A 15,894-nucleotide genomic window follows, 5' to 3' on the forward strand; every position below is an offset into this window, starting at 1 on the left:
GATAGAAATTACTAAGTGAGAATCAACTCTGGGCTGTACTTGGGCTGCTTTTTCAGTGTTGTCACTAGGTGAGGTTTGAACAGACATCCATGAATGATTTGTTGAAGTGAGATTTAATTAGAACAGCACAGATGTTTTCATTCCTTTGTCCTATTTTTCAGTAATGCTCATTTCTCTTCTTCCAGCACAGATTAAAATAGTAAAGCTTATGGCTCTAATATGACCTGCACATTTTTGTATGTGGTGTCTCCCACCATTTTCCATTCTCCTTTTAAAAACACAAAAGCAAAACAGCTTCACTAGGCCACAAATTGCACACTTTATACTCCCTGGAACATAGGTGTACCTTACTTGCAACGGAGTATCTCTGTCAGCTTTGCAATTGTGTGTCCATGAACTATTCTAAATGGGGGCCTGACCCAGCTTCCCAAAGCAATACACTTCAAGAATCAAAATAACGGTGTCTGACACTTCCATCGCTGTCACATTTCCAAGCAACAACATTGGAGCACCTTATATTTTTCCACTTTAATAAAGACAAGTGAAAGGCAGCTTCCTCTTATAACTCCAGATAATTATGATCTTCAGAATCACTTTGACTTAAAACCTATCCGTCCTTTTTCTTCATGAGGATGATAAAGGATGCAATGAGTTACCCAAGTAAAACAGGGAACTTCACTCCCTAACTGCCACCCATGCCAATCTCTGATGTTTCAGAGCTGGATCCAGAGCACATATGTGGGTTTGTATTTGGCTATTATGGACCACACTTAGCAGTTATGCAAAGCTGTGGCTCACTGTCTCCCACCTCCCTCTGCATGGATCCATGCAGGCAGAGCTCCAAGGACAGCAGGACAGCCACAAGACTTCATCCCAAGTTCATGGCTTCAGCAAGGCAGCCCAGAGGGCAACGGTCACAGGGCTAAAGCCAGTATTGTTGAAGGACACAGCTGTCATCAGCTCCCGGCAGCACTTCAGGTCTTACCTCCCTAGCACTCATCTATCAATAAAGCCAGAACAGAGATTTTTAAATTTTTTTTTAAATTTTTTTTTCTGCTGAGACTAAATTTCAACCTTCTTTGTTTAGCTCAAAACCCAGCCCTGGGCTAGCCTGCATTCCTGCCAAGCCCTATTTTGTTTCTGTCTACAGTGGCTCTCCATGAGCCCAGCAACCCCAGAACACCCACACCACTCTCACTGGCAGCTGCAGCCCCCAGGCCACACATGGTCATTTCCAACAGGAAGTATTCAGTCTCCACCCGCCAGGTCCCCTTATTTTCACACACAGCTGTGGCACTGCCCGGGAGACTGCCAGCCACCACTGAGCCACACCAGGCTGAGCTGGGCTTGCTCGTAAGCTGCCCTGCGGGAACAGCAAGAGGTTCTGAACCTGGAAGTGCCTGCGATTGCAGCACACAATCAGCTTCGGGGTGACCGAGGCCAGGACAACGTGGGGTACGGCACCGCCGCGCCACGCTGCGGAGCGCAGCTTCCCGCCACACCTCTGCCCTCCGCTGACCTTCCCAACATGGCGGCGGGAGGAAGCCGCTCACCAGCCTGTCGCAAAAGCGCCTTGCTTTACGATGGGCCGCAAAGCAGGAAGGAAGTGAACGACGAATGCTGTTGCTGGAGGAGCGGAGGCCGGTATGGACCGGAGGAAGAAGCCGCTGGATGTGGCCGCCTCCTCGGTGAGTCGGCGAACCTGGCTGCGACCGGGAAGAAGCAAAAGAAACTCATCCAGCCCCCCAGGAGGGCCCGTCGAGGGGCTTATAATGGATCGAGAGCTGCCGTGCATGCCCTGTTACCGTAGCTGCGGGCTCCGGCGGGGAGGCCCGGACAGCCAGGCCGTGCAGCTCGGGCCTGGGGTTGTGTCGGCAAATTAACCTTCTATCCTTAGAGGCGGGGAGTGCGGGGAAAGGATTAATTTACAGCACTGCGCGTCATTGTTACGGCGACCCGAAAAGCAAATGCTTTAGTGTTTGGGATAACAATAATAATGGCAAAGTCTTCCACTTTCCTATATAATAATGTACACAAGTGAAATTTGTGGGCTGTAGGACTTTGGGGGAAAGTGCCACAATATCCTTTTTCAGACCAGGATTTTAATCTAATTTCAGGATAATTTTGCTGCTGGTGATGTTCATTAATGAAATGGCCGTTGGTCATAGGTGGCAATCCTATTTGCATAGTTAAAAAAACAACAACAAACAAGGCAGAAAGAAAATCTAAACAGTAAACACGTGAGAAAGCATATAGATATTCTGAAAGTAACTTTATCAGCTCTTTTCTGAGACAGGATTTTATTAATTAGCTAGTGGTTAGAAGTTTTCGATTCAGCAGTGTTGTTTCATTAATCCTTTTCTATTTGTCATTAGGAGGATAGAAAAAAATCTCTTTGGAATTATGTGTCTCATTCCCATTATGTATCAAAGGATCAAGGGTATCTTTGGGGTTTTTTTAGATCTCTAACTGTAATCTGCATTCTTTCTTTTTCATATATTGTTTGCTGTAAACGTAAGAGTGATTGCAATCAGATCAGTGTGTTGAAGTTCCACTTAAGAATGCAGTCAAATGCTCGTCTAACTGTAACTGCCAGATTGTTTCACCAGAAATGCAGGTGTCACTTTGTTACAGCAGCTGATGTATATTCATGTGATATCTCTCAGTCATTTACCTGTTTATTTTGTTGTTGATGTAGTTGGTAGATCTCAAAGCAGAACTCTTCCGGAAGCAAGAAGAATTCAAGAAAGAAAAGCTATTGAAAGATTCTGGTATCTTTGCAAAGCCCAAACCTTCCAATAAGGTAGAAACATTTCTCCATTGTTGTTTTTGTCAATCTTTGTTCTTAAAGTAAGAAGTTAACACACAGATCTAAATAAATAAATACTCTGAGCTCTGTTACTTTTGAAATGTAAAATCACCATGATGAAGATGTTCTTTAAATTTATTTCCAGGTGAGGTTCTCGTGCACAGCAGAAAACTTATCTCATGCTTATGGCCATCAAAATCCCTTAATTAAGCTTTGCTCCCCAGAGAGCCACAGTTTTTGTAACTGTAGTAAAAGACAGTTCTTTTTTTCTCCAAGTCTTTGTGTGTTCCTCTGAAGGATGGGAGGATGAAACATGCTTCTTGATAAATGCTGTGCTATCTGTTCCTCTGTGTTGCAGTGTGTAATAATGAACAATTACCTCATGTTTTACTGCACTTGGGGTTTTATTCCTTCAGTAGCTTTCTAGTAGTACCATACAATATTGCTGCCATATTTGGAGGACATGAAGCATTTATAGTGTTATGCTCTAAACCGGCAAAATTATTGTATTTATTTTATATCTGAAATGAAGGTAATAGGCAAAAATCCATGGTTTTATTAGTACTTTCCTAATCAGCAAGATTGTTATTATTAATTTTATTCTTAACATCTTTGCCAGAATAGATTTTTGAGTGCAATTCTAGTTTTTTGGGGGGTTGGGTTGTTTTGGGGTTTTTTTGGATTCTCATCCTGTTCTTAACTATGTCTTGCTGAAATCTGTGTAATTTGAGGACATACCTGCTGCATCCTACACCACTATAGCTGTAGTCTCAAGTCAGACATGTCTTTAGATGTTATTTACACTCTCTCATAACTGATTCCCAAAGTTTGCATTATGGAGTTAAAATACTGAAATCATAATGATTACAAAATATTTTATTTCTTTATTTGTTGTTCTGAAATTATACTCCACAGAAACCAAGTGTCTGGAACAAGCAAAACACAGGAGTTGCAAATCGAGCTGAGAAAGATGTTGAGCAGAAGGCAGAAGAGGAAAATATGTTGGATAAATCCAGGTAACTCTTAGGCTTTGTAAGAAAGGAATGCTTTGCAGAAGTTGTTTTTCATTGTTTAGAAAAGCACATAAAGCAAATAATGCACCTTTTGGAGAAGCAGGTCTCATTAGACCAACCAGTAAGGCCAGCATCAATTCTGTGCTTTCTTTACTAGTAACATACAGATTGCATCCCCGCAGTCTCAGGCTCTCAGGTACCTGCCTTCACATTATCGTAGATGTCTAAATACGTCAGGTTATTAATTTTTGAAAGCCATCTTCAGAATTAAGGGCAGCAATAGATCCAAATTCTACAGCAGCAGACTGTTCCTTGGACTTGACAGCAAACAGCTCACTCTTCTTGCAGGATTTACCTCACCTACCTGTGCAATAAGATACGTGCTGCAAATGCAGTTTATAAGCCGTTTGCTCTTTTTTCTGTAAGCAGTTCCTTGCTCTTCAAAATTGTCTTCTGCCATTCCAGAAACTAGCTATAAGGTTTTCTCTTCAGTTTCTAAGATTACATTATGTTTTTCTTTTCTTTTTTTCCTCTTTTTTTTCCTCCTGTAGAACAGGACTTCAGTATCTCATACCTGCAAAGCTTTCAGTATTTATCTGACAGACTGTAGTAGTTAGATAGCGGTGGAATACTTGGTGCATCATATTCTTGTTTATACTTCTTCCCTCTTCTGCTTGAAAATCTGCAGCTGGCTTTTAAAGGCATAGCCTGAAACTGTCACACTACCTAACAAATTACATTTAAGATAATTCTGTAACTCTACTAAAATTATATCCAGTATAAATTCAAACTGAGTATCTTGTGTATCTTCAGAAATGTCAGTTAAGGTTCAAAACAAAACCCAGGCATATGTCAGCTTCTAGTCAGCATTTCAAGCACTCCTGGTACTTTCCTGTTCCATGTAGCTAAGGCTATACAGGTCATTTTGAACTGTTTGGAATTGGTGGGATTGCAATGGGATTATTTTTTCTTTTCTTTCAGGAAGAAGCTAGAGGAGAAAGCAAAGCTGTATGAGAAAATGACAAAAGGCGACTTTCCAGGTGAAAAAAAAAATCGTCTAAATGAGTATTTGATGCACATACATTAGATATGTATATGAAAACTGTAAAGTTCACCCTAAAAGCTGGCAGATATTTCTGACTACTTGGTGGTTTACAGCAGCTACCCTGAATTTACTGCCTGTCTTCATGGGAAAGCTTTTTTTGCAGTTTCACAAAATGATTGACACAGGTGGTTATGCTTAGAAAAGGAGAAAACTATAGGTGCTAGAGAAAATAAAATTACTTTTTGAAGGACAGCCTGTCCTAGCGGAGCACTATTGGCTCATTTCACCCATTCATTAAGTGGGTGGAATATATTCTGGTTTTCAAACCAGAATCTTAGAAAAACAAAATAAATTTATTCTCCATTATCTACCCTCTGGGTTGCATTGCTGTTGTTATGTCCTGCATCTTGGACCTTCATGAAGAGAAGAGGAGCTGGAGGAGAATCTGGCTGGTCCATAGGTGAATGCCAGTTAGGCAGCTAATAGGGTTAAAGTATTATAATCTGCCCCTTTCTTCTCTTACTCATTCAGTCCCTTGCAAGAAGTAATTATTAACACAGGATCCAAAGCTCCTTGTGATTATTCTGTTTTCTTTGCTAATGTCAGTCTTTGTCCACATGACCCCAGCACTTCTACTTTTTAGAAAACTACTGTAGTGGTTGCTTATCTGCTGGCAACACACCAAATGTTAAGCATCAAACAAGTATTTGAGCTGTGACATAAAGCCTGTGCTTCTGAAACAGTTAATGAGCAGAGAATATTTTAGTGCAAAGCCTGCAACCTTTCTGTATTGTATATAAATGATTAAATGCTCTTTAAAATACCCTAAAACTTCTGTTCAGGAATAGAGGTTATCAGTGTGGAGCCAAAATTATAGCTCTGAATTTGTTTGGCACTGAATGAGATTTAAGTATGTCCCAGTAGTGTGGTCAAGGGCATTGCTGGCAGCTGAAAAGCTGATTGTAGCTATTTTGTATTGATTTTGTGCTCAGTTCTGTTCTTTTCATGGCTTTTCTCTAAGAATTGATTTTCTGCCTTAGATGAAGAAACTGAGGATTTGTACCTAGTGGATTTCACTCAGAAGATCATAGACAAACAGCATGAAGTACAGGAGCTGCATCAGAGCGAAGCTGCTAAAAAGACTTTAGAGAAAGAGACAGATGATGAGGAAACTCAACCTGAAATGGAAATACCACCACCTGAGGACCCAGATGAAGAATGGTTGGTATTAGTGGTCAGGCTAAACTGTCCTGACTAGTCTGGTTCTTGACAATTGCATGAGAAAATAATTTTATTGTCTGAAGTATGTGGAGCAGCACAAGTTGTTGTGTGTGGGGGTTTTTTTTCAGTAATACCACACATTGAGAAGAGGTGGTGATGTTCTTTCATTTCATGTCCTTCACATTCCTTTCCTTTCCATGTAGCTAACACTGCAGTACAATCTACATCCAGGATTTTGAAAGATACCAGTCAGGGGAATGTACTTTTAAGTGAGACGTTGTAATATTGTCCCTTACTTTTTTGCATAGTTTATGGGAGTTCTGATCACAGTATTGATACCATTTTATACTTGGATGCTTTGAATTGAAATGTACTCTAACAAAACCTGGCAAGGTTTATTGTGTCCACCTTCCCTTCTCTAGTGGCAAATTACTTGCACGATGAGCAGTGGTGTTTCATTGTGTGACCTTCTCTTAAAGGAGAAAAATTCTTCCTGGAAAAAGAACACAATTTTCCAGCATCTCTTCCACAGTTTAACCTCAGCATGGCAAATAGTCTGAGACCACTTTCCATGACATTCCAAGTAACTACTAGTTTTTCTTCCAAGGTGTTAGGAATAATCGTGAAACCAGTTGGACTAAACATTTTCCTTGCCCATTTGTTTAGGGTGCTTATGGAACAGAGGTTTTACTTTTGATAATCAGTTTTAAAAGAGCAGTAACCAGTATGAAAAGGAGTGGCCCTGTTCTCCAGTTTGTATTAGGCCAATATAATATCTTCAATGAAATGCTTCAGAATGAGTTTGGAAAACAAATCTATGAGTAGAAGACTGATGGGTTGAAAAGGCAAGTACACCTATTACCAGCTTCTTACTGAAATTCAAGATGAGTCTCTCAGTGATCCAGCAATGGGCTCAAACTGCTTTGTGCTTTCATATCCATAAAGTATGATAAATTTAAATTGACACCACTCATGTGGTGCTTTTCTATCAGTGCCTATATCTCACTTATTATTGTTTCATCTGTCCCAGTGAGGCTATGCCCACATGATGATATTTGGGTGCTAGCATAATCAATACTAATTATCCTGCAGTCATAGTTATTATTGCAGAGAATGCAGACTTTTTCTCCTACATTCTAATAAAAACCAAAGGGCACCAGAACAAGAGGACAGAGTCTCAAGCTGCACCAGGGGCAGTTTAGGCTGGAGGTGAGGAGGAAGTTCCTCACAGAAAGAGTAATTGGCCATTGGAATGTGCTGTCCCATCAAAAAAGGATGGGACATGGCACTTGAAGCCATGGTTTAGTTAGTCATGAAGTGTTAGGTAATAGGTTGGACTTGATGATCTCTGAGGTCTTTTCCAACCTTATTGACTCTATATATTAAGTTGTAGATATCCTAGAAATTATGTAAAAGACTGAAAGCACAGTTAACATTAAAAGTTTGGCTTTTGAGATTTAAATGACCAGTCCCACATTTTCAGATGTAATATTAATTCTTTAGAACAGGATAATTGAGGCAGCTTGGTGCTAAAGAATTTTCTAGCATTACAGAACAATAACTGTAACAAATAACTGTAGCACTAAACTGCTTTTTTGACCACTGTCAATTGAGTGTTCAGTGCTTTAAAGAGTTGAAGTATAATATGTGCTGCAAAGGAACATTTTGCTTACATTTTAGTGAGCTGTTGTTAGGCCAGATGAATGAATGCTGTCAGCCGATTCTAAATGAGCTTTAGACTGATAATTGAAATAGCGTAGCAATTTCATAGCCCCAAGATGTCAATGCCACACCATTATTTTCACCATGGGAAGCAAGTATGAAGCTCAGTTTTACTCTGATCTGAAAACTACGTGGCACTAACTGTTGAACTTTTTTTCCTACATCATCATATTGCTGAGGCAAACATTGCTGCTCAGTGGGCAACTGAGTGAACGTCTGAGGTAAAACTGTTATATGCCCAGTCCAGAATGTGTCCTCTTAATCTCTGAGTCTGTTAATAGAATTTAATTGAATTGAATAGGTTGGAAGAGACCTTTGAGATCATCAAGTCAAACCTATCACCCAACACTATCTAATCAACTAAACCATGGCACCAAGCACCCCATCAAGCCTCTTCCTAAACACCTCCAGTGATGGTGACTCCACCACCTCCCTGGGCAGCCCATTCCAGTGGCCAGTCACTCTTTCTATGAGGAACTTCTTCCTAACATCCAGCCTGAACCTCCCCTAGTGCAGCTTGAGACTGTGTCCTCTTGTTCTGGTGCTAGTTGCCTGGGAGAAGAGACCAACCCCCACCTGGCTACAGCCTCCCTTTAGGTAGCTGTAGACAGCAATAAGGTCTCCCCTGAGCCTCCTTTTCTCCAACCTAAGCAACCCCAGCTCCCTCAGCCTCTCCTCATAGGGCTTGTGCTCCAAACCCAGAAGAAACTGTCACACATGGATACTCTTTGGAAAGTCTAACTGCTTCTCTGGTCGAGTTCTGTAAATCTGCACATAAGTTTTGCATCAGATTTCCTTTGCTTTCATTGCAGGGTTGATTATGTTGATTTCTTGGGCCGGTCTAGACGCTGTATGAAGAAGGATTTGCCAAGTCTTCTTAAAATGGATCGGGAACTTCAAGGGAAAAGGTGTGGTTTCTTTAATGGAAGTGCATGTTCCTTGCAGTATTTAACAGACACTTTTAATGAGAAGGAAGAAAGGCTGCGCTTTGTTACTCCATTCTCAGTCCATAATTGTTGATGCTGCTGTTTTGTCTGTATTTACTTTAGACAAACTTCTGTTTACAACACCGTGCATTAAAAAATGGGCAGAGTAACTATAGAGCAATTGTGCATGACTATGATTTTATCAAAACCTTCCATTCTAAATTCAGATGGGATTCTAGAGCTTCTGTCTTACTTCACTTTGGCAGCTGACCGTTTGACATACATGGCTGGTGTACTGCTTTTAAGCTGCAGCAGAATGGAGACTGTGGATATCAAATAAAAGTGCAAATGAAATTTTAACTAAACTACTGAGGGATACTTTTTCATGTAAACACCAATTAAATCTAAGATACCACTTAGAGAGCACAGTTTGCAGAGAAATGTTGTAATAAACCAATGTAGGAATCTCTCAGATATTAGATGCACCCTTTATAACTCTGGTCCCTGTATGGAAATTGTGTTTTATGATACCTTCCAGATAAGTGATTCCTGGTTCTGTTTAACCTGAAAACTAATGATAGTCTTTAGCAATTCCAGATTCATCACAACATTGAAAGTGAATTGTTTTGATCTCTGTTTGGGTTTGCTCTTCTGTTAAACAGCAGTTTAGCAGCTCTTCTGTTGAAATCATCATGGCAGCACTGAGAGCTGTTTTAAGAAAATAATCTAAAGGCATCTCAACTAACCCCTTACTAGTACTGAAATGAAAATTATTCCATGCTAACAACTCAGTAGTGTGTTCTCTGTATTTTAAACAGAAGATGGAGAACAGGATTGCTTTGAAATGGCACTCTGACAGTTTGTCAGCAAAAACAGCTTTAGCTAGGCAATAACAAAAAATATCCTGCTGCTTCTCTTGATAGAACAAAAATATTGCCCATATTGGGTATTAATATTTGCTGTGGTCTTCTAGGGTAAACAGATGGCTAGCTTTTTGATATTTCAGGTATCTTTGTGAAATCTGAAATGTTGCAATGTATTATTGCTAGAATCTGAACAGATGTAAATAAAAGTGACAATTTTTTTTTTGGTCATCTCCCATTCTGTGATTTGATAATGAGTTCATAAAGCTTCTAAGAAAGGATATGATTTTAAGTCTTTCAATGACATGTCCTACCTTGTTTCAGAGGTAGTTCGGTGTTCCTGCCTCTACCATGCACCATAATCATCAATGCTGCATCACAGTGGTGCCTAGGATGATCTGTGGTTTGTAAAAACGGCAGTAGTGGATCAGGCCAAATCATACTTCCACTGATCCTGTAAAACTGGTAAATTCTGCTCTGTAATCTCTAACTTATTTCTGTCCCCCTTCCTAATTAGCCAAGTTCCTGATGGGAATACTCTCATATCTGAAGATATGGTAAGAGAGCTTCAGCGACAGCAGTGGGAAAAAGAAGAAGAAGAAGCCCTCAGGAAACCTATGGGACCCATACATTATGAGGACATTCGAGAAAATGGTATAGTCCATACTTTGTATCATTTATCTTTCTATCAGCAAAGAGATTAGTTTCAGGGGAAGGGAATAGAATAGAATAGAATAGAATTAACCAGGTTGGAAGAGACCTTCGAGATCATCGTGTCCAACCTATCATCCAACACCACCCAATCAACTAAACCATGGAACCAAGCATCCTGTCAAGCCTCGCCCTGAACACCCCCAGCGACGGCGACCCCACCACCTCCTCAGGCAGCCCATTCCAATGGGCAATCACTCTCTCTGTGTAAAACTTCCTCCTAACCTCCAGCCTAAACCTCACCTGACGCAGCCTGAGACTGTGTCCTCTTGTTCTGGTACTGGTTGCCTGGGAGAAGAGACCAACCTCCGCCTCACTACAACCCCCCTTCAGGTAGTTGTAGAGAGCAATAAGGTCACCCCTGAGTCTCCTCCTCTCTAGACTAAGCAACCCCAGCTCCCTCAATCTCTCCTCATAGGGCTTGTGCTCCAAGCCCCTCACCAACCTTGTTGCCCTTTTCTGGACACGCTCCAGCAAGTCAACCTCCTTCCTAAACTGAGGGGCCCAGAACTGGACACAGTACTCAAAGTGCGGCCTAACCAGTGCAGTGTACAGGGGCAGAATGACCTCCCTGCTCCTGCTGGCCACACTGTTCCTGATGCAGGCCAGGATGCCATTGGCCCTCCTGGCTGCCTGGGCACACTGCAGGCTCATGTTCAGCCTACCATCAACCAGTACCCCCAGGTCCCTTTCCACCTGACTGCTCTCCAGCCACTCTGACCCCAGCCTGTAGCTCTGCATGGGGTTGTTGTGGCCAATGTGCAGAACCCGGCACTTGGATGTGTTAAATCTCATGCCGTTGGACTCTGCCCATCTACCCAGCCTGTCGAGGTCCCTCTGCAGAGCCTCTCTACCCTCCAGCAGAAGTTGCTTCTTGTGCCTGTATGGCAAAATGTATGTATGTGTTAAGCCACATGTATAACAACCATGCAGATTACCACTATGTAACTTGAGATTTGTTTTTTCTCAGATACGTTTTTCAGATTTCATTCTCTCTTCCTGTGTCCTCCATCAGGAAGCTTCACTTCATCCATCAGCTAAAAGCAGCTCATTTTAGCCACTAGTTTTTACTAATGCTGTGTATGTCATTGGGAGTAATTCTGTGTCTGAAAGCAGGGGGCATGGTGCTTGTAGGTGTTGTCAATTATAAACTGAGTGTACTTTAAGTGTATTGATTTTTCTTCTTTGCAGAGGCGAGGCAGCTTGGTGTGGGTTACTTTGCCTTTTCTCGCGACAAAGAACTTAGGAATAAACAACGGGCAACACTGGATATGCTAAGAGAGCAGGTACGAGTTCAAAGAGCAAACTGAGGTATGAGGGCATCCTAGTTTCAGTGGTCATTGGTTTTGATTTGTTGAAGAATTCTTGTTCTAGGTGATGCCTGCAAGTGACCCAAAAAAAAATTTATCTCTTTTTCCCTGTTCAAACTCAGAACTTGATACAAGATTGCTCTTAGTTGTTTATAGATTGCAGATTGTTGTAATAACAAAGGCAGATTAATTCATGTTTTTCTTTGCTGTGAAGACACTTGATCAAAGGACTAAACGTGAACAGCTGAAAGAGAAAAGGAAGGCTGCTTTAGACGCAAGGCTGTCTAAACTTCGAGCACGGAAGGTTAAGAAGTTAAGGGAAGCTGGATTAGAGGAAGAGGCACAAAAACTGGAGAATGCAGGTATGATCTGCCTTTTTAAGTTAAATACTTGCTCTTTCCTCTTGATTGATGGACAAATACAACTGATTTAGGCTGGGACACTGAATGTATTGGTATTCTGTATGTACAACTAGTATAACTGTTCAGATGGAGTTCATATAACTGTAAATATAAAATGTCATCAATAGCTTAATAATGCAAGTGGAAATGTGATATGTAGATTGTAGGTTTGCTTTGATCCATAGCTGAAAGCAGGAATCATGCAGGTTGAGGTTAAAGCTGCTGAAATTTTACTGTCTTTATTCTTTTAAGAGGAAATAGAATAAAAAGTAATAATGAGTTAATTTTTATGTCATAGGATATACAGAGTGCAATTTGTAAATTGATCTGAATTCAGGATTTAGGATGATGAATTTGAGTTCTAATCCCTTGAACTGTCTATCTCCTGCTGTGAAATGTGGCTAATATTTCACAGTGTCAGAATTCTATGCAAGTGATTAACTGTGAAGTGTTCTGGAAATGAAGAACACTGCTAACTGTTACTGTTGTTCAGAACAATAAGAATGCAAATTGTTTTCTCTAGTAAATGAAATGGAGATAACATGCTAATGTTCTTATTTTTACCCAGTTTTCTATCTTCAATATAACACTCGGCACACTCCTTTTTGGATTATTAGGCAATTGATTTTCAGCAATCTTTTTGATACAACTAGAAAGCTAATGAAGTGGCTCTTGGCAGATATGCTTCCTGATTATCTGGCTTGCTCATTATCTTTTCTAAATTAATATGTTGTAATTAAGAAAAAATTCACCTCCCCACTCAATGCATTTCATTATTACAATGGAATTGGGTAACGAGTGTGAGCTCTATAAATGCAAATAACTCTTGTTTCCTATTACTCCTATGAAGTTCATATAGATTTTAATCTGTTACTGAACAAAAGCTACTATCTCTTTTTGCAACAGAGCTGAAAGGTGCTACTGAAGAACCAGAACCTCCCAAAGTTACTGCAGCAAGTAGGAAGGTAGAGGTTGTCATCCAGGAGAGAAGAGATACCAAACCTGGTGTGCCTTATGTCAGAGAGTGGGATAAAGGCAAAGGTAAGGAAATGCAGATAAAGAAGCATTGTCTGGAAGCAGTGTGCTCCCTTTATTTCTCTGGTTAGGCTGAGAAGCAATGAAATACTTTCTCCCTTTGTACTGATGACTGTCTGGTGTCCAGTGCAATGACTGACAAAGCGTGCCTTAGTGCCAGTAGCTGCTGTAATGTCCCTCTTTGTTTTTTCCTGTGTGAGTTGCTCCACTTCTGGATGATCCAGAGAGGCTGGCACAAAGAATGTCAAGTTTCATAATTCACAGGATTTACTACCTTTCAGTGTGATCTTTTCTTGTATTTCAGTAGTTTGTCCCATGTGGTGGTAGGATATATTAAACTGAAATGAGTACAGCCCGATACTAAAAAGTGACACAGGCAGAGACCACTTCAGTGCCAAAGTCCCATCTTGGAAGCACTGTCCTTGTCACAACATCAAGTGATGGTTGTCTTTGTGTTCAGTTAATGAACATCATTGTGAGAGGAAACTTTGTTGTTCCTTTAAAAACTTACAGGTCCAGTCTGTTAAATCTTTATTTTGCTATGACACTGTTTTCCCTGCCTTTGAGAAATCCTGGTACGTGACTGACCCAAGCAGGTGTTCAAGTACACAACAAATACTACAGTCAGAAAGCAGAGGACAGCTTATTCTAAAACGCAAAGTAAAATAACTGTGCTTCACATAAACTTAACACAAGCATCTAAATTAGTATAAGAAGGGATAAACAAAACAGGAAGTGAGGACTCTCTTAAATGCTTTCCTCCTTACTGTTTCATAATTGTACCCAAGCAAAAGGAAGAAATCCTGCTCTGATTTGGACTATCTTGTTACATCAGACAAATGTGTAGCCCTTCTGTATCCAAATGTTCTACGTATTTCTTACAGAAGTCCTGGTAGAAGATGAATACTGAAGAGTTTTACTGGGTTTAGAGAGTAGATTTAGGAGACATTTTTGGAGTAGGTTTTGGGGATATCTTTTTAAGTATGGTGATCTCAAGCTGTCATTCCATTGCAGTACTTCAGAACTATTTTCAATCAGAAATCAGCAGGTGTCACAGTAACTAGCATATCCACCACTTCTGTTGAAAGGAAGTTACTGTGTTTTGCCTGTGCCCACTAGAGATAACCTTATCATAGCCATCTTCTAATAACTATGGTCTTAATGCTTTAATTGGTTTGTATTTTGATTCACCCTTAACTAATTACTCATTTCTCATAACCAATGATGACATTGCTAAAAGGTCTTAAAGTGACTAGGATGAGCTATAGAGGATGGTGGTTATCTTTAATGCTCAATGGTTTTGTTCCTGCTCTCTGAATAAAGTGGACTGGCCAGCAATCTAGCACTCAATAGAAAAGTAACTCCAAATGGCTTTAGGCAGCTGAACTTTCTCTGTTTGCTGATTTGCTTTCCTTCCTTTCTGACTGATGTTCAGACCCTACGATCTATATTCAATGTACCATTTTTCCTGTTTCTACCAGAACTGATGTTTGGGCAGTGGTCAAAGAAACAGGAAGAACTGAGAGATGAACGAGACCCAGAATTTGCACCACCTTCTGATTACTTCATGGGACAAAATAAAGATGATAATTATAGAAGTCGGAACTTGAGCAGTCCTGAAACCTCCTCTGAAAAAGCAGAAATGGAGACAGCACAAAACCAACAGATGCCATCGGCACAGGCCAGCGGTGGGAGCATGGAAGGTGTGCCACCATCAGTGCAGGCCCACAACAGCAGTGTTCACAAGCCAGCACCAACAGCAGCCTGTGGCAATGCCACTCAAGATGGACCATCATCATCAGAGGATGACAGCAGTGATGATGAGGATACACTGCCATCTGCACAGGCTTATGGCTATGGTGCTCGTGGTGCACCGCCACCGATGCAGCCTTATGGCTACGGTGCTCAAAATGTGCTGGCATCAGTGCCACCCTACAGCTACAGCACTCATGAGATGCCATTTCCAGGACAGGCTTATGGCTATGGTGCTCAAGGCATGCTGCCACCAATGCATGCTTATGGCTACGGCGCTCATGATGCAGCGTTTCCAATGCCAGCATACAGCTACAGCGCCCAAGATGCGCCACCTGGCACACAGGCCTGTGGCTGTAGCGCCCAAGATGCGCCACCTGGCACACAGGCCTGTGGCTGTAGCGCCCAAGATGCGCCACCTGGCACACAGGCCTGTGGCTGTAGCGCCCAAGATGCGCCACCTGGCACACAGGCCTGTGGCTGCAGCGCCCAAGATGCGCCACCTGGCACACAGGCCTGTGGCTGCAGCGCCCAAGATGCACCACCTGGCACACAGGCCTGTGGCTGCAGCGCCCAAGATGTGGCACCTTCAGCGCAGACCACCAGCAGTGACACTCAAAATCAGGAACCACTGTACCAAAGTTTAGATGATATGCTGTCATATTACAGACAAGTGACTTGAACTGAGCAAAAAGACAAGCAAGAATTGTGATTTAAGTAACTGAAATATAATTACCTTCTCAGCCAGAATATTATTTTCCCACATCTGGAAAATAACAAGTTTCTGAAGTAGATCTAAATAAATCTGGAGACCTAAGATGTTGTACATCACAGATGTACTTTTGCCTTGTCGGTTCTCTGGTTTTGGTTTGGTGTGGTTTTTTGAATCCCCTCCCCCCCCCCCCCCCATTAAAATTACATTCTTTTTTTTTGGCAGTACTTACTAGTTTAGTACATACTTGTAATTCTGCCACTTACACTTGAACTTTGGAGTGTATTAATGGCTTACTTTCAAAAGAAACACTCCTCCTTTATTCACTCCCTAGCTAGCTTCTGGTTTGGAGGTACAGTAAGTTCAGTGCTATC

The 15,894-nt window shown here is 41.3% G+C and overlaps 1 protein-coding gene across 1 annotated transcript; it reads left to right on the forward strand.

Annotated features, from left to right (window-relative positions):
• Positions 1-1,598: 1,598 nt before the first annotated feature.
• CCDC174 (coiled-coil domain containing 174) lies at positions 1,599-15,636 on the forward strand. Its single transcript, XM_009905932.2, has 11 exons — positions 1,599-1,688; positions 2,699-2,803; positions 3,725-3,825; positions 4,804-4,862; positions 5,908-6,088; positions 8,623-8,718; positions 10,117-10,253; positions 11,502-11,596; positions 11,835-11,982; positions 12,928-13,062; positions 14,538-15,636. Exons 1-11 carry the CDS (start codon positions 1,647-1,649, stop codon positions 15,488-15,490), a joined length of 2,052 nt encoding a protein of 683 aa, XP_009904234.2. The 5' UTR covers positions 1,599-1,646; the 3' UTR covers positions 15,491-15,636.
• Positions 15,637-15,894: the final 258 nt, after the last annotated feature.

Source organism: Dryobates pubescens, chromosome 1, assembly GCF_014839835.1.
Source record: "Dryobates pubescens isolate bDryPub1 chromosome 1, bDryPub1.pri, whole genome shotgun sequence".
Taxonomy (NCBI): Eukaryota; Metazoa; Chordata; class Aves; order Piciformes; family Picidae; genus Dryobates; species Dryobates pubescens.

Coding starts and splice junctions, on each gene's coding strand:
- CCDC174 (XM_009905932.2), top strand. CDS start 1,647: ATGGACCGGAGGAAGAAGCCGCTGGATGTGGCCGCCTCCTCG. Junction 6,089..8,622: donor GAGGACCCAGATGAAGAATG/GTTGGTATTAGT, acceptor CTTTCATTGCAG/GGTTGATTATGTTGATTTCT. Junction 10,254..11,501: donor TGAGGACATTCGAGAAAATG/GTATAGTCCATA, acceptor TCTTCTTTGCAG/AGGCGAGGCAGCTTGGTGTG.